The following is a 19,066-nucleotide window of genomic DNA, read 5'->3' on the forward strand; positions in this document are numbered from 1 at the left end:
GAATTGCCACTAAGCAAGGAAAAAAAGAAAGTATAATTGTAATATATTGTCAATTATGGGACATATCTTGATTTGAGAGGTGTTAACATGTGAGAAACTGTGAAATTTGAAACTGTTGGATAGAATCAGATTTAGTTCTTAGATATGCCGAACTAATTGGGCCTTTCTTCTCTGAGCCAGGCTACGTTGTGATTGTTTACCCTTATTATTTTATTGTAATTACCATAAATGGATATTAGAGGATGCTAAGGCTGTGGTTCAGATAACTCTCTGATCAAGGATGATGTGTGTTCCTTTCCATAATATAGAATTAGTGCCGGGGAGCAGTAGCACCTACCAGTGTGAGTGTGTGTGTGTGTGTGTGTGTGTGTGTGTGTGTGTGAGAGAGAGAGAGAGAGAGAGAGAGAGAGGGAGGGAGGGAGAAAGTTTTGGGTGGTGGGTAGGAAGCCAAGCTTAGGAGATAGAGTCCTCACTGGACATGATCTTGGAATTGGTTCTGGCCAATAACGTGTGAGTAGAGAGAATGCAGGTCACTTCTGAGCAGAGATTTTTAAGTTCTTGTGTGTCCTCCCATGCTCTCTTCATGTTCCACAGCAAACTTAGAGGCTGCATATTGAATATTGTACCATAACAAAATAAAAGGATCCTGGATCATCCTCGAAACAAACCATTCTTGGAGTACCTCCAATCAGGAATATTCTTGCTGAACACTGCATGGGCAAGAGATAGACTTCTGTTGTTTTAAGTCACTGAAATGTGGAGGTAGATACAGAAATTAGGCTAACCTAATACAGTTTTGTTCTTTCTTTATTTCTTAGGAACTATGTAGTGCCTGGCAAATAATACCAAACACTTCTTCGAAAAGTCTGATGAAGATGGAAATTCATCAACTGACTGAATGATTATGGGTCTTGAGTTGACCTTGCTCTGCAGGGATTAGAAAAATGAGTTGCTTCCCATGCCCCTGGAGGAGTCTCCTGCATTGTGCCCAGGGTGTGATTATTACTGTATGCAGTGGAAATTATGGGCCCAGGAGTTTCTCTTTTGTATTTGATACACTGCCTGTCTCCTGGCAGGGACACACAGAACTGAGAGCTCTTTGAATGAGGTCAGTAGATCATAGTGTGTTCATCCCATGGAAAGAAAAAAGCATCTTTACAAGGCACTATCATTAACTCCCTGTACATAGCTAAGAATAATTTTCAAGAAGACTTCTCTAAAATGTGTGTATTCACATCTCATGAAACATAGCCTGGGAGACTGTCTTGAACCACTTCTCTTAGTCCTCACCTTGACCATCATGGGGTTTTCTCTTTAGTGATGGGAAGAAAGGGGATGCACACCACTACACACACGTTACTCTAGCTGCCTGAGTGCCGTGTTCTAGTAAAGGAGTCTTGTTTTGTCTGGCGTGAAACAACACGTGTTTGTTTCTTAGAAGGTGGAGTGTGTGAGTGTGTGTGTCTGTGTATAGTGGGGGTTAGAGGCATAAGGCATGAGGCCTGGGCAATACACAGCATTACAATATTATGAACATGAGGTAACTTTATTTGCATTTTAGAAACATTGCTTTGATTTCAGGATAAGGGATGGATTAGAAGAGTTAAGACATTGGCAGAAATGAGCCTGGTCCCTGAGAGACCCGTTAATAGTATATTCCACTAATCCAGGCTGAGGGATATATTCAATGGCGATGCTAATAGAAATGAAGACTGACATTTTAGAATTATGTTATAGATCAAATCTCTAGCAAATGGAGGAGTGCTTTAGTTTAAAATGTGGGTTTTATCATTCAGATGTGGGGAGACCAGCAGAGCAAGAGACGACTGCCATTGAAAATGTAGTTGGTGGGGCGCCTGGGTGGCTTAGTCGGTTAAGTGTCCGACTTTCGCTTAGGTCATGATCTCGCAGTTCGTGGGTTCGAGCCCCGCGTCGGGCTCTGTGCTGACTGCCAGCTCAGAGCCTGGAGCCTGTTTCAGAGTCTGGGACTCCCTCGCTCTCTGACTCTCCCCTGCTCATGCTGTCTCTCTCTCTCTCTACTAGAAATAAATAAAACATTAAAAAAAATTAAAAAAAAAAAGAAAATGTAGTTGGTTACTCACAGTTCCCAAGAGGAGAGCCACACGCCGCACCCACGGAGGGCCACCTGTGGAAGCACCAGCATCCGGCAAGAGACAGAAAGAGCAAGCAGAGGACATGGGCAGGAGGCTTTGCCAGAGTTTCTGAACTGGGAAAGGCAAGAAAAGCATAGGGTCAGCAGGCTTAGACTTGGGTAGTTTAAATAATTTCAGGAAGCTATGGGGTATAGGTGCTTTCTCTAGGTATCTGGTACCTGGCCCTGTGATAATTAAGGAAGAACACTGCCTCCTAGAGGATAAAAGCCAGGCAGAAAAGGTGCTTCAAGTATGAGCTTTAGGGGCCCTGGGAGGCTCAGTCAGTTCAGCATCTGACTTCGGCTCAGGTCATAATCTCATGGTGTACGGGTTCGGGTCCTGCATCGGTCTCTGTGCTGACAGCTCAGAGCCTGGAGCTGCTTCAGACTCTTTGTCTCCCTCTCTCTCTCTGACCCTCCCCTGCTCACATTCTGTCTCTCTCTCAAAAATAAATAAACATAAGAAAAAATAAAACAACTATGAGGTTTAGATCGGTTCATTTGTCTATGAAAAGTAAACTCCGGAGCAAATCACTTGCTGTCTCTAAGGACTGGCTAACTCTGGGAGGGACAGTCTATCCTAGTCAGCAATGCTGGGAGGCAGAGCAACAAAAATACAGAAAACAAGAAAGTACAGTTAATGTGCACTTGATGAAAAAAATGAGGACGTAAATTTCTCATAAGGGATGACCCACGATTTCTGTCTGGGATGGCTATATGGAAGTGAAATGCTATTTACATTTCAGAGAACTATTGCTTTTTATTGAGCACCTAAGCTGTGCCCGTCACTGCTCTATGATCTTATATAGTCTCAGTTAATCCTCAAAGCAAAGGTTTGACAGTGGGACTATTTCTGGCTTAATTTTATACCTGTGTTGAAGAAGACTACAGGGTCTGTGCTCAGACACCTATGACACGCTCCCTCAGAGCTTGATTTTAGAGGATGTTGAACTTGAGGTGCCTGAAGGACATCTTGGTAGAACCATCTAGGACACAACTCTAGCAACATCCCCATTTCTACCTATGTTCTAACTTAACAGAAACTTGCCTTGCACTTGTTACATCCCAGACACAGCTCTAAGAGCCTAACACGTGCCCACTTATTTAATCCCATGGCAATATTTTGAGGTATTTATTATTATCCCCATTTTACTTATATTTTAATGATCATAAATAGCTACCAATTTATGGAATATGCTGATGAAGCATGTACTAGAATAAACATTTTCTGTAAATTAACGAAAGTTGATCATGTCAGACAAATGTGATTATCACCATTTCAAAGACTAGAAAACTAAGGCTTAGTGGCTTACATCATTGGACTACTGTCACATGGCTGGGCTTTTATGAATTTCATAGATTCGAACTGCCATTCTGATTCAAGCCATTGTCCTATTTTGCAGACCAGAAATTAAGGATCAGTAGTATAAAGTGACTGACAAATGCCACCGGGCTATCCGTAAGTCACCCAGCCTCAGTCTGAATTACAGTGTATCCAATTCTTTATTCCAATCTTTCTCCTCAGTAGTGCTGTGCTTTTCACAGTGTTTCACTGGAGCTATGTTTTCAATCAGTTTCACAAATGGGAATTTCTTCACAAGATTTCACAAGGGTGGGTGTTGCTATGGGCTGAATCGTAATCCCCTCAAAATCCATGTTGAAGTCCTCCAGTCCCTCAGAATGTGACTGTGTTTTGACAATAGCCAAAACATGGAAGGAGCCTAAGTGTCCATCAACAGACAAATGGATCAAGAAGATGTGGTTTATCTATACCATGGAATACTACATGGCAATGAGAAAGAATGAAATCTGGCCATGTGTAGCAACATGGATGGACCTTGAGGGTGTTATGCTGAGCGAAATAAGTCAGGCAGAGAAGGACAAATATCATATGTTTGCACGTATAGGAGGATTAGGAGGAATTTAACTGAGGACCATGGGGGAGAAGAAGGGGGGAAATGGTGGGGGAAAGGGGGAGAGGCAAACGGTGAGAGACTCTTGAATGCTGAGAACAAACTGAGGACTGATGTGGGGGGGACATGGGCATGGAGGAGGGCACTTGTGGGGATGAGCACTGGGTGTTATATGGAAACCAACCTGGCAATAAACTATTTGTAAAACAAAAACAAAAACAAAAACAAAAACAAAAGAATGTGACTGTGTTTTGAGACTGAAGCTTTAAAAAGGTCATTAAGGTAAAATGAAGTCATACAGATGGACCCTAATCCAAAATGACTGGTGTCCTTTTAAGAAGAGGAAATTAGGACACAGACACACACACACTGGGAAGACCAAGTGAAAGCAGCCACCTGTAAGCCAAGGAGAGAGCCTGAAATGACACCTTGATCTCAGACTTCCAGGCTCCAGAACTTCATGAGGAAATAAACATCTGCCCTTAACCTCCCCCACTGCTCCCCCCTGTCCCCTCGCCAGTGTGTGGTAATTTGTCACAGTAGCCTTAGGAAATTATTACACACAGTGAGTTTCCTGAAGTAAAAGGAAACTGGAAAGCCACGGTCTGGATTGCCGTGCAGGCTGTTTGACCAGTCTGATCACTTTCCTAAGTTCACTAACCAGGAGGTCAGATGACTTCCCGGGATCAAATTCAGCTTCCTCTTGCTGTTACTTGGACCACTGATCTGCAGACATTTTCTTCTTCTAACTTCCCCTCTTGTGACCAGGGACATAAATATTAGAGAAACAAAAGCCCAGAATGCTAAGGTTGCCACTCTCACTTCCTCTTGCTTCTGTACGCAGCATTGCTTTGAATACAGTCATTGTCCTGCGGCACTGAGCAGGGGAGAGAAGGCGGCAGTGTCCCGGAGGCCACCCCAGCAGGCGGATACAGCGTGTCATGTTTCACCGAGCCATTTGTGGACACAGAAAATGCGAGAATGATGCCTCCTACCCGCCTGGCTGGGACTCTGATCCCAGCCATGGCCTTCCTCTCCTGCCTGAGGCCCGAGAGCTGGGACCCTTGTGTGGAGGTATGTGGTTCCTGTCAGCTCATCTGTGAGATCTGCCTTGCTTCTGAGAAACTGCTCTCTGCCCAGAGCTTGCCACTGTGGGGCTCCCGCTAGTTGCCGAGTTTCATTTGTAGAAAGGAGTCAAGTTACCTTAAGGACTTGAGAAGGGACAGAGACAAGACAATCCATGGTTACACGGCACCAACAGGTAGCCCATGGGTCATGTCCCATCCAGGACTTTAAATGCTAATAAGGGCTTTAGGTTAGATAGATCTGCTTAAAATCACTCTTCTTTGACTTCTAGGCTGTGTGATCTTGAAGAAGTTATTAAACCTCTCTGACACTAGTTTTCACAACTATAAAAGCATTAATAATAATACCTGCTTAAGTAGAGAGCTGCAAGAAGTCTGCTTCATGTCATGGAGTAGTCTGTACTCTCAGCTTCAAGCACTCACTCTGTCCCTTTTAATCTCAGGAGAGAGACAGAGAGAGAGAGAGAGACAGAGAGAGAGAGAGAGAGAGAGAGAGAGTTGTCTGCTCATAGGGAGAACTTTCTAAGTGGATTTCAGACTTCTGAATCTAGCCCTAGTTCCAAAGGATGAAAAGAAATGTGATTGGAAAAGAAAAAGAAAAGGGGAAAGAGAGAAATAGAGGAAAAGGTGGAAGAAGAGAGACAAAGAGACAATGGGTGGGGGAAGAGAGAACCATGTAAAACTATAGCTAATGCTCTCTTTCTTTGTGAAATACCAACTGACTTTTGCATAATCTCATTCGTGGTAGATCTCTTTTGTTCTTCCCCACCCCCTGCATGGACTTTCACAAGTGCTTTGGAAGTCCATGGTAGAACCCAATAGCCAAGAGAATGTCCTGGGATTTAATGTGTGGCAGGGTCAGAAACTCAACAAATGCATAAGCAATGGTGTGCTGATATTGAGGGAATGGGGGAATACCATACTTTAATATGTAACAAAGACAACTCTGTCATCTCAGAATCTTCCCTTCCTCCAATTCCCTGCCCAGAGCCCTACTCCTTGTCTTCTCTGTGTCCCTCCTGTTAGGTTATTGGGGATGGATCCTCCAATCAAAGTCACCGCTAGATAAAATCACACCTTCCCTTTCCCTACATCCTGCATTCTCAGTGTCCAACACCTGCCCAACCCTGCCCATCCCCTAAGTGCCACCCTAGAAGGTCCTCAGTTTTCCTGGACTCGACTCTTAGTAACTGGTCTCCTGCCTCCTAGTCTCCTTTCCAGTCTAATTAACTCTGCACATTTTTTTTTATTTTTTTTTAAATAGTTTATTTATTTTTGAGACAGACAGAGCATGAGTGGGGGAGGGGCAGAGAGAGAGGAAGACACAGAATCCGAAACAGGCTCCAGGCTCTGAGCTGTCAGCACAGAGCCCGATGCGGGGCTCAAACCCACGAACCATGAGATCTGACCTGAGCCAAAGTCGGACGCTTAACCAACTGAGCCACCCAGGCGCCCCGTTTGTTGTTTATCAGTGCTGCCCAAAGGCAATATCATGTGTGGCATACGATCTTACTGAAATTTAAAGAATAAATGTAACCAACTAAATTTAGCCAAAGTTGTACTTCATTAAATTTTAGCTAACTAAATTTAAAATGCAGATTTAAATTTTCTGATAGTCACTTTGAAAAAATAAAAATTGATACATCTAATTTTAATGTTTTATTTAACCCAGTATATTCAAAATATTATCTGAAAATGTAATACGTACTAAACTATTAATAAAGTATTTCACATTCTTTCTTTGGCACAAGGTGTTTGAGATTTGGTATGTATTTTATATTTAATATACCTCTCAGTTTAGACTGAGTTTCTCATGCTCAATATCCCATGTGTGGCTAGTGGCTAACATGCTGGAATGTGCAGTTTTAGTTATCATCATGACTTAATCTTTCACTTCATTCATATATCTGCTAAAATGTCATCTCCTCCTGGAAGCATTCCTTGATCATCTCATATAGAACTCCCTATGCCCCATATTTGCCTCTAATTTTTATGATCCTTCATTTTTTTATAGCACATCATTATCTACTTTTTGTGTATTTGTTTACTATTTGTCTTTCCTTTTAAAATGGAATCTGTGAGTGAACAGTATCATTGCTGATTTTATTTATTACTATATCCCACCATTCTGTGCAGGTCTTGGTCTATTAATAACCAATGCTGTGGTTGGACTGGCCCTTGTAGTTCTTTATGATTGTAAAGTACCCTTTAGCAATAACCATCTGGAAACTGGAAAAAGTAAAGGTTTATTACTTATAAGACCTAGAAATTATACAACACATGTAGGGCCACACAGCAATACTGAGGGTAGAGTGTAAAAGTGCTCAAGCATGGGGGGTTCTGTTTTTACTGGGGTTCAGGGTGGGGACCTAGGGTTTCCCTGGCTCCCTTCTTAGTGGTGAATTTAAAGTATAAGAACATGAATAACAGGGAGGAGGTAGAGGGGAAAAAATAAGGCTCAGTGGGGGAAAGAGGCCTGGCTCTATCTAGTCACATGGCTGGTGTTGTGTTTTTTTAGCTCTCTTTGAGCTGAGGCCTCCCCAATGAAAGCTTAAACCAGATACCTGAGTTGTAAAAAACACCTACTGTCAAAGCTTAGACTACACCCAGCGCCTAGGCCATAGAAGTTGTTCAACTTCTATATTTTAGATGATTCAAAGTACTGCCACAGGGCTCTGGCTTCCCCACGGGATTAGGATTCAATTCTCCCACCATGCACCAGCTGCTCTAAATTAGTTTCCATTAGGGGCGCCTGGGTGGCTCAGTTGGTTAATAAGCATCCAGCTTCGGCTCTGGTCATGATCTCACTGTTCGTGGGTTTGAGCTGCGTTGGGCTCTGTGCTGACTGACAGCTCAGAGCCTGGTACCTGCTTCAGATTCGGTGTCTCCCTCTCTCTCTGACCCTCCCCTGCTCACACTATCTCTCTCTCTCAGAAATAAGCAAAAACATTTAAAAAATAAGTAAATTAGTTTTCATCCTCTTCTTGCTTATATTATTCTTTCCTTTTTTCCCTTTCCACATATCCAAGTCATACTCATTCTTGAAGACTCACCTTGAATTCTTCTGTTTCTCAGAGGCCTTCTATAATCCCTGGATCCAGAATTGATTTCTACCATTTATAAGCCAAAGGAAATATTTTGGAAATGTTTGGGAAAAAACATTTTTACAGGCATGGTTTATGGTCCTTTTCAGTGGTGTGAGTTGTGCTCGTAGCTCAGCTCTTCCTCTAGATTGTAAGCTCACTAAAGTCTGGAGGAGCCCTTTCACATGGGTCTTTATACCATCCGTAGTACTTAGAGAAAATGCCTACAATTTGGATTTAAGCAAATCTTCATTCAATCAGGTATTTATTCATTTATTCAATAAATACTTAGTAAGTGTTCACCATCTGCCAGGCACAATTCTGAGTGCTGGAGACATAGCAGAGAGCAAGAATATCAAAGCTTACGATCTAGTGAGGGAAATGAACAAGACACGTGAACAATCACATAGACAATGTAATGTTAGATGGTGATACACCCTGCGAAGGCAGATGACAGAGTGTAAGGCCACAAGTCTAAACGTCTAAACCAAACTGACTCCATGACAGGCTTTAAGTTTCCCCTCTAAACTAGAAGGCCTGAGTTTCAGCTTCCCCGAAACTATCAGGTAGTTACACATTGCCCAAGGCAGGAGAAACCACCCTTACAACACCCAATCAGGAAAGGCCAGCGACCACCCTCCACACTGTTAAGGGAGAGGCCTGGAGATAGAAACTATAGATAGGACCCTGTTACCTAATGTTAAAGTTAACCTGTTAGTCGCCGAACAAGACCCTAGGCTCGCTCGGTGATTGGTTGAATTTAAAGGTACTCTAAATGTTGTAATTGGATCCCGCCAAAAGTAACGAATACTCTAGACAATGTGTATGGTCAAACCCGCTGTCAATGATGTTGAATAATTATGATTGGATCACTGTTCCCATGTCACAACTTCTGTAACTCCCCCGTCTCAAACCCCATAAAAACCCTACTCTGCCCTTGTTCGGGGCTCTCAGCACGGACCCATGCGCTGGTGAAGTCTGTGAGCCCGAACTTAAGCCCATAATAAAGCCCTTTGCCTTTGCATGCGTGACTCGGTCTCCCTGGTGGTCTCTGGTTGGTGAGGATACTGCGATCTGGGTATAACAAGAGCATAAGGGAAGGATGGCTGGTTCCATCACCTATGAGACAGTGTGGCCTGGAAGGCTCCTATGAGGGATAACATTTCCGGAGACATGTCATTCAATGAAATGAAATGCTGCACATGTAACCTGTAAGACTTTATGCAGATTATTCCATCATTCTGACTTCTTTAAAAAGCTTATTTGAAGATTAAAGTAGATAACATATAAGAAATATGCTCACATATGGTAGGAGATTAATAATAACTAATAATAATAAATGTTAACATATATTGATCATTTACACTATAATAGGCTTTGGGATAATCTCTTTAAATACCTTCTTTCATTTAATCCTTTAAACAGATTCTATTGGTTTTAAACAGAAAACCGAAATTAGCTGGCTTAAGCAAGAAATTTTGTTGAAGAAATCAGAGAATTCAGAAATTAAGTGGGAAGTGGGACATCAAGGCCTACAAAGAGTTTGGGGAAGTGTGATGGAAACAAGGGAGCATAAAGCACTTGGACGTATTTACATTCCACCACTGGAGTCCAAGCATCTGAAGGATCTTTTCCCCATTTCTGAGTTTCCTACTCACAGGTCAATGAGCCAAAGGAGAGAACGCAATTAACAAAAACTGAGTTATGACTGTGAAGTCCAGACACCTTAACTGGTGGTCTCCCTAAGGCTGTATACAATTGTGGGGTATTTGGGGGGGAAAAAAAGGTTTTGGCCCAAATCTCATGGAAGAACTAGGGTAAAACTCAGGGCTTCTGGACTCCAGAGCCTTAGCCTTTCACCACTTGATTCCATTGCTTCTCCCTAAATGCTGCCATTGTGATAGTAGAGGTAAGAAAACGAAATGTAATAGGTGCTCTCCCCTTCCAAATCCAAATAAGAGATTTTTTAAAGTAAGTGGATAAAGGAATGAATGAGTGAAACGGATGGATAGATAGATGGATGGGTGAAAAAAGGTTGGATCATCCCAGTGCCTGTACTGCTGGTCACTAAGGCTCGCGTCTAGGAGAGGGGAGTGGAGAAGGCATCCCATTAGTCCACTGAGGTGCATGTATTAAGACACTGTATCTAATGTGTGATCATTGCAGGTGGTTCCTAACATTACATACCAATGCGTGGAGCTGCATCTTGACAAAATCCCCGACAACATCCCCACATCAACCAAGAACCTGGACCTGAGCTTTAACCCCCTGAGTCATTTAGGCAGTCATAGCTTCTCCAGCTTCCCAGAACTGCAGGTGCTGGATTTATCCAGGTAATGACTGAGCTTTTACATACTGCACAAGGTGAGATGCTCACTGATCTATCATTTCATTCTTATGTCAGGAGTCTCCTCTTTATTCACTTAGTCATTCAACAGGTATCTTTGTCTAACATTGGGCAAGCCCCTTCCTTTCTCCAGGTTCTTAGTTTCCTCATCTGTGAAATGAGCAGCTGGACGAGACAGTTTCTAAGGACAGCTCTATCTTTTGGTATTAAGACAGGGGAGATAATTGAGTCAAACTCCTTCAGATATTTTAGATTACTACTTGCTATATAGTATACAGTCTACTAGGAAACAAAAAAGTTTATTGGCATATTCTATACAACTCCAGCTACTAAAGAGAGCATGCACATTGGAAAGAAGTAACATATTAAAATCCTGAGCATGCTGCAAGGCACATAGTAGGCATTCAATAAATGTTACTTGATTCTGATTTTGGATGTTGAGCCTGAGATAAGGATGGCAATACACACCAGTAAGTGATGAGCTATGTGCAAACTAGAAGCAAAATGTTGTGCTATTCAGAAGAAAAGCCTTCTCTGCAGTGGGTAATCAAGACAGATTTCATGAACTGAGTGGGATTCAAAGAATATATAGAATATTGAAAGTGAGATAGAGATAGGGAAATAGGAAGATACAAGTAACCCAAGAAGAAAGATGACAAGATCAAAGGAAAATATGTGCTGAGAGAAAGAACAGTGACTAAGATTTCTCTTTTCTGCTGCAGGGAAATTTAACGTTTATTAGGACAGATGAAATTATTATCATTATTTTGGGGAGAGAATTGAATCCTAACATTATTTTCATCATTAAGGCTTTACTTTAAAATGTACTCAATAATGAATCATATTCCTTATAAGAGTTTGTGGAAAATGCAGAAGCATTTTATATATGGCTTTTTTATTTCAGAAACCTTTAATAAATTCTAAGACCATAGCATGAAAATCTTCTTTAGAGCAGATCTTTCTACAGAAAGAAGAGGGGGCATGTGATGTTTTATACTCTAACTTGGACACTGAAAGAGCATAACAAAGGGGGAATGGAGCATTTTATTTTCTTTTTTTTTTCTTTTTTAATAGTTTATTGTCAAATTAGTTTCCACATAACACCCAGTGCTCATCCCCACAAGTGTCCTCGGGAATGGAGCATTTTAAAAGGCAGTGAGGTTGAGCAGAGAGCTCTATGGGGCTCAGAAGACCTTAGCCAGATATTGCAGGTGGTTCCTAACATTACATACCAATGCATGGAGCTGCATCTTGACAAAATCCCCAACAACATCCCCACATCAACCAAGAACCTGGACCTGAGCTTTAACCCCGAGTCATTTAGGCAGTCATAGCTTCCCCAGCTTCCCAGAACTGGGAATATATTTTTAATATATATATTAAAAACCTTATAAAGTAGACTTTATAAGGACAAGCATATTATTATTATAGCACTTTGTTAGTTTTTGAATTTTAGTTTTCTGAGTAAGACTTTTTCAAGAACTGTCATTAAGATAAACAGATCAGCCCTCCTCTTTTTTAAAGCAAGAAGTAGTTTTTCATCAGACAATGTGTTTTATAAGGAATACTTAAGGAACTTTCTCAGAGGCTTTAACTATGTGCCTCGAAAGAGGACAGCTCTCTCTCTTGATTATGGTTTAAGGCAAGGACAGACAGTATTGTAGATATCCATTCCCTTCTCATATTCCTTCACAGTGTTCACATATAGTGATTCAACTACTCCTCTAGGATGGTTTCTCCCATCCAAGTACTAACCAGGCCCGACCCTGCTTAGCTTCCGAGATCAGACGAGATCGGGCGCGTTCAGGGTGGTATGGCCGTAGACTCCTCTAGGATGGTTTCTAATAGATCCGACACCCTATTATTCTTATGGAAACCTATTGATACATTTATTTTCTTTTTTGAATGAAGAAACTGAGGTGCAGAGAGTTAAAGTAATTTATCTATATTCACTCTCTATGTTTTGTAGAGCTTTCCGGCAGCAGAGATTCATAGTCACATCTCCTGCTTCCACGTTAACTGTTCTCTTCATCTTAATATTCTGTTTCTGTAAAGTGATGACCCCCCTTTGATGAGACTGAGAAACAGCAAGACCACTCCAGTCATGTCTGATGCACAGAGCAGTATACATAAGTTTATGGGTTACAACATTCTATAATGAAAGCAACTTGAGAAATAATCAAGTTTAGCTGCCTCATTTAGAAAGGTGATAACTGAGGTCCAGAGAGAAAGTTTCCAAGATCATGTGATATGAGAGAGAGGACAACAGAGACACCAGAACCAAGATGCCTTGTCCCCTTTTCCAGTGTTCTTTCTATAGCATCTACCACCTTCTATTAAGTTACCAATTAATAACAAAAGCTTGGGCCAAAATGTTTTTATTACCCATGACCCACATGGAGGGGATAGGACAAGTGGAGAAATTGTAAATGTAATGCAGGTTGGACTAGGAAATAACTCACTTGCAAACCATAACTGTCATCCACTTGTAGGGCTGGCAGGTGTTTATCATTCATTGGCTGGATAAGAACCTTGTCTCTAGGGCATATCTATGAACATTGTATATAGCATGGCTTCCATTCTTCTTGGGACAAAATTCAAAATCCTTTATCCAGTCTTCAAGCCTGTGCTCCGTACCCTCCTTTCTCCACAAGCTTGTCTCACACACCCCCACTTCCCTTTCTGTACTCCAGACACAAAAGCAGTTTCTCACGGTTACTCCACGTATCATGGCCATTGCCTACCTCAGAATCACCTCCTTTTCCTGGTAATCCTTACTCATCTTTCAGGTTTCAAGTTAAGTGCTCTCAGAGAAGCCTGCTTTGCCCACCCCACCCCCGCCCCCCACACACACACCTTGTCTAGGTCCATTCCTTTCATATAAGCTTTCATAGTAGACTTTCTTTTTCTTCCATACAACTCAGTCCCATCACCTGTTACTAACATTTACCTGTGATAAGTACAACTTTCACATATCTAGCTATCATACATGGAGAGCTCTGCATAGACATGGAAGGTATTTGTAACACAAATGTGTAATTTTTTATATCTTTAAAATTGACATTGACCGGTTATTTAGCATGTCTAACAACTAACAGCTATCTGTATCATCTGTGCCAATCTGATGGACAACCACAAATACGTGCAGCAGGAAACAGCTAAAGTTAATCCAAGGTGGTCACATACTCTATCAGCTGGACAGTCTTCATGTGCTCCAGTTATTGATCTTTAACTGACTTCTTTTTGATGGATGTGCTGCCTCTGCTTAGCATGGATGCCTAGTATGATAAAAAGAGTTTGTCCTTGTGTCTGGTGTGATAATACTATGTCTGTGGGGTTTCTTATTTGCTCATGTCATGATCTATCCTGCTTCATGTCTTTGTCTATGGCATATATTATATGGCATGTCACATCTGTGTGAAGAGCTAGGTGACTGGGGTGGTCACCCCGTTTTGAGTTTTGATTCAGCAGAAATACTATACAATCTGTATCTCTTTTCCCTGTAGGTGTGAAATTCAGATAATTGAAGATGATGCATATCAGGGCCTAAGCCACCTCTCCATCTTGATATTGACAGGAAATCCTATCCAGAGGTTATTCCCGGGAGCTTTTTATGGACTGTCAAGTTTACAGACACTGGTGGCTGTGGAGACAAACGTAGCATCTCTAGAGGACTTCCCCATTGGACATCTCAAAACTCTGAAGGAGCTTAATGTGGCTCACAATCTTATCCATTCCTTCAAATTACCTGAATATTTTTCTAACATGCCCAACCTGGAATACGTGGATCTCTCCAATAACAAGATCCAAAATATTTATCATAAAGACTTACAGGTTCTACGTCAAATACCTCTACTCAAACTTTCTTTAGACTTGTCCCTAAACCCTTTAAACTTTATCCAACCAGGTGCCTTTAAAGAAATTAAGCTCCGTGAACTGACTTTGAGAAGTAATTTTAATAGTGCGGATGTAATGAAGGCTTGCATTCAAGGTCTGGCAGGTTTACAGATCCATCAGTTGGTTCTGGGAGAATTTAAAAATGAAAGGAACTTGAAAACATTTGACAAATCTATCCTGGAGGGACTGTGCGATTTGATCATAGAAAAATTCCGGATAGCATATTTTGACAAGTTCTCAGAGGATGCTCCTGACTTATTTAATTGTTTGGCAAATGTTTCTACAATTTCTCTGGTGCATCTGGGTTTAAACAAGCTAAGACACCTCCCTACAAATCTCAGATGGCAACGGTTAGAATTGGTTAACTGTGGATTTGAACAATTTCCCACGTGGAACCTTGACTCACTCAAGGAGCTTGTTTTCTCTGCCAACAAAGGTGTGAGCACTTTTACTGAGGTGAAGTTGGAAAGCCTTGAGTTTCTAGATCTCAGTAGAAATGGCTTTAGTTTCAAAAGTTGCTGTTCTCAGGCCGATTTGGGGACAACCAGACTGAAGCATTTAGATCTGAGCTTCAATGATGTTATTACCATGAGTTCAAACTTCTTGGGCTTAGAACAGTTAGAATATCTAGATTTCCAACATTCCAATTTGAAACAGGTCAGTGATTTTTCAGTATTCTTATCACTCAAAAACCTACGTTACCTTGATATTTCTTACACTCACACTCGAGTTGCCTTCCACGGCATCTTCAATGGCTTGGGCAGCCTCCAAATCTTGAAAATGGCTGGCAATTCGTTCCAGAACAACTTCCTTCCAAATATTTTCGTGGACCTGACTAACCTGGTCATTCTAGACCTCTCTGATTGTCAGCTGGAACAAGTGTCCCAGGCGGCATTCAACTCACTCCCTAAACTTCAGTCGCTAAATATGAGTCACAACCACCTCTTGTCATTGGATGCACTTCCTTATGAACCTCTCCACTCCCTCCAGACTCTGGATTGCAGTTATAATCGTATAGTGGCCTCTAAGGGGCAAGAACTACAGCATTTCCCAAGTAATCTATCTTCCTTAAATCTTACTTGGAATGACTTTGCTTGTGTTTGTGAACACCAGAGTTTCCTGCAGTGGGTCAAGGACCAGAGGCAGCTCTTGGTGCAAGTTGAACAGATGGTGTGTGCAAAACCTTTAGACATGCAGGGCATGCCCATACTGAATTTTAGGAATGCTACCTGTCAGGCGAGCAAGACTATCATTACGGTGTCAGTTCTCACTGTACTCCTTGTTTCTCTGGTGGCCGTTCTGGTGTATAAGTTCTACTTCCACCTGACGCTTCTTGCTGGCTGCAAAAAGTACGGCGGAGGTGAAAGCACCTATGACGCCTTTGTTATCTACTCAAGCCAGGATGAAGACTGGGTGAGGAATGAATTGGTAAAGAACCTGGAGGAGGGAGTGCCCCCTTTCCAGCTCTGCCTTCACTATAGAGACTTTATTCCTGGCGTGGCCATCGCCGCCAACATCATCCAGGAAGGTTTCCATAAAAGCCGGAAGGTTATCGTCGTGGTGTCCCACCACTTTATCCAGAGTCGATGGTGCATCTTTGAGTATGAGATTGCCCAGACCTGGCAGTTTCTGAGCAGCCATGCCGGCATCATCTTCATCGTCCTGCAGAAGTTGGAGAAGTCCCTGCTGCGGCAGCAGGTGGAGCTGTATCGCCTTCTCAACAGGAACACCTACCTGGAGTGGGATGACAGCGTCCTGGGGCGACACATCTTCTGGAGACGACTCAGAAAAGCCTTGCTGGATGGTAAACCATGGAGTCCAGAAGGAACGACAGATGCAGAAAACAGCTAGCATGAAAGAGTAACCTCTGCCTGAGGAGGAAAAGCTGCTGCAGTGCTTCTTGTCCAGCTGGACTGGGTACTTTGCGCAGTTAATGAGTATTAAATACTGCCACATACCTGGTACCTGGTGTTGTGCTAAGGGCAGATGATTCAGTGGTGCCTGAGGTACATGGGGCTGCTGACATCATGGAATTTAGAGCGCAGGGGGAATAAACACTGTGCTAAATTACAGAACTTCCAGGTGGATGTTTCAAACAAATGAGTTAAGGAGTCCATGGTAGGGAAAGTCAACTCAACTGTTACCCCATCAAACTGAACTTGAACTAAGAGACTGGGCCCTAGTGAAATCAGAAAAAGGTATAGTTCTTCACCTGAGTCTTCTGAATGGAAACTACCTCATGGTTTACATTTTAGCTATCTTAAAGCTAACTGAACGAGGTATTCACTTCTTTTCCCTTTTCTATTGAATGCAATTTAAATTCGACTTGATAACTCAGAAGCCTCCTGATTCAGACCATTCCCCACCCATTTAAGTCTGTTTCCTTACATAGGCTAAAGTCTATAACTAATTCTGAAGGAAATCTGATTAACACATATCCACAAACACCCTTGTCTTTCTTTCATATGTTCTATATACATTAACTCTACGTGCCTGATATATTTTTGTTTTTATAAATCCAGTTCTCATTTTTCATGTCTTTTCTATAAACTCTTGCCATAAATAAGGCTTTTGGAGCCATGCTAGAAATTTCCATATTTAAGCAGTATCGTTCAAGCAAATATGTAAAATACACTCCATCACTCTGTCAGTTGATGTCACTCTAAAGTTATTACCTACTAAATTATGACTGTCATGAAGGAAGGATTAAAATGATTTGGTTTAAAGTGGCACTTTTTGTAAGAGAGAGGGACACGTCCAAATTCCCGGTTTTATAATGAGCAACTCAGGCTAAGGGCAGGCCAAGAAATGGGATGACCCCAGGAGGTCATGTTTTGATGGTCCTACAAACATGGCTGATACAGTTAGGGTGACCACATGACAAAAGCTGCAGCAGCCTCTTCCACAGCGGATGAGTGTGGTCTGAGAGAACATTGACTTCTTCACTGATTGTGAAATAGTTTAAGGTGGGGAGCGTACATTGCTGCTTCCTGTTGGGTATCTCTCTGTGAACACATTAGGGAAAGAACAGATGTTATGATTGAGCAAATAACGTCACTGAGGGTAAAGTGGGTATATTGAGGGGAATTCTTAGAAGAGTACACACCTATCTTCCCAAGAATGATACATTCAAAGGAAGAACAGTGAAGAAGCTCAGAAAATGTGGTTGTCAAAACTGAAAGCATGGCCACACCCAAGAGTGTGTTTGTGACTGAGTGCTTCAGAGCGTATTTTGATTGGAACATAGTGGGAGTTGTTGCACACACGTGGGTGTGCTTATAGGTCTTACGTGGTAGTGAAAGTGGATTGCGGATCTATGTATTTGTGCACATGCCTCTAAATATTACTGTCCATGTCTGTGTGGATGCAAGAATGTGTGTGTGTGTCTGTCTATGTGATTACACCTGCATGGAACAGTGTGATCATATTGCAAGGGGAATAGGCGTTTGATGTGGAGGTCTATAGCTGTTTTTTAAATTATTTGTATTATTTTTAATGTCTATTTATTTATCTTGAGACAGAGAGCAAGTGGGAGAAGATCAGAGAGAGAATCTCAAGCAGGTTCCGTGCTGTCAGTGCATAGCTGGATGTGGGTCTCCATCTCACAAACTGTGAGATCGTGAACTGAGCCGATATCAAGATCAGACGCTTAACTGACTAAGCCATTTCAGGTGTTCCGACAGCTGTTTTGAGATAGGTTCTCTACTCTTGTGTTTGTATGTGATTGCTTATATACAAATGTCTACATTAGATTCTGAGTATGCCTGAAGGTGTGTGTTTTTTTCTGTGTGTGTCCAGGCTATAGTGCACATGTGTGTTAGTTCAAACAAATATATAAGACTCCAAGGGGAAAATCAAAATGCAACTGGGGTGTTTCTTGTATACAGGCTGATGCTAGCCTTCTTCCCATCAGGCCCTCTCCCAGATGGGAATTCTGAAACTTGCAGATGAGGTAGACAAGAAAGGAAAGAAATGATAAGATGGAAACATAAGGGGAGGAAAGAGGAAAATCAGGCCTAGGGCAGATTCTTTACAGCCATTTAAGTCCTCTGGATTAACAAGACATGAATAGACATAAAGTAATACTAATTGGAATGCCTTAAATTTGTGTAATACCCTACAACTTGGAATATAGTCACACAATTAGGACCACATATGAATTTCTTATGATTGAGGTGAGGTAGCATCTCATTTTACTGACATGAAAACTGAAGTTCAGGGAAGTAAATTTATTGTCAACAGGCCACAGTATAAATGAATGGCAGGGCCTGGACTTGGGCCTCCAGCCACCTAGGGCAGCTCGCTTTCCACTACACCCCACTGCTTCACGCTTCAAGTTGGTAAAAGAAGAAGTGAAACCCCTGTAGTTCTCTGTGTGGTTGGCACTAGTCAAAAGTTTTTCACTGAAACCATGAATCTTTAGGCAAATACATATGCATATACATATTATATATCAAATGATTTATTTATAACACATTTCTTTCCATAAAGGATGTGAGGGAGATTCAAATGGACAATAAGCTCAACTGATTAGAACCAGAAAACCTGGGCAAAGAATGAAAAGGGGAAAGGAAGACACTAAGAGTAAG

General features: G+C 41.8%; 1 protein-coding gene across 1 annotated transcript; it reads left to right on the forward strand.

Moving 5' to 3' along the window:
* Window positions 1-4,779: 4,779 nt before the first annotated feature.
* Window positions 4,780-18,337, forward strand: TLR4 (toll like receptor 4). The gene is made up of 3 exons (XM_077769940.1): window positions 4,780-5,139; window positions 10,400-10,566; window positions 14,087-18,337. The coding sequence occupies exons 1-3, from the start codon at window positions 5,047-5,049 to the stop codon at window positions 16,326-16,328; spliced, it is 2,502 nt and encodes an 833-aa protein (XP_077626066.1). The 5' UTR covers window positions 4,780-5,046; the 3' UTR covers window positions 16,329-18,337.
* The last annotated feature ends 729 nt before the right edge of the window (window positions 18,338-19,066 follow it).

Source organism: Crocuta crocuta, unplaced genomic scaffold (assembly GCF_008692635.1).
Source record: "Crocuta crocuta isolate KB4526 unplaced genomic scaffold, BGI_CrCroc_1.0 scaffold95, whole genome shotgun sequence".
Taxonomy (NCBI): Eukaryota; Metazoa; Chordata; class Mammalia; order Carnivora; family Hyaenidae; genus Crocuta; species Crocuta crocuta.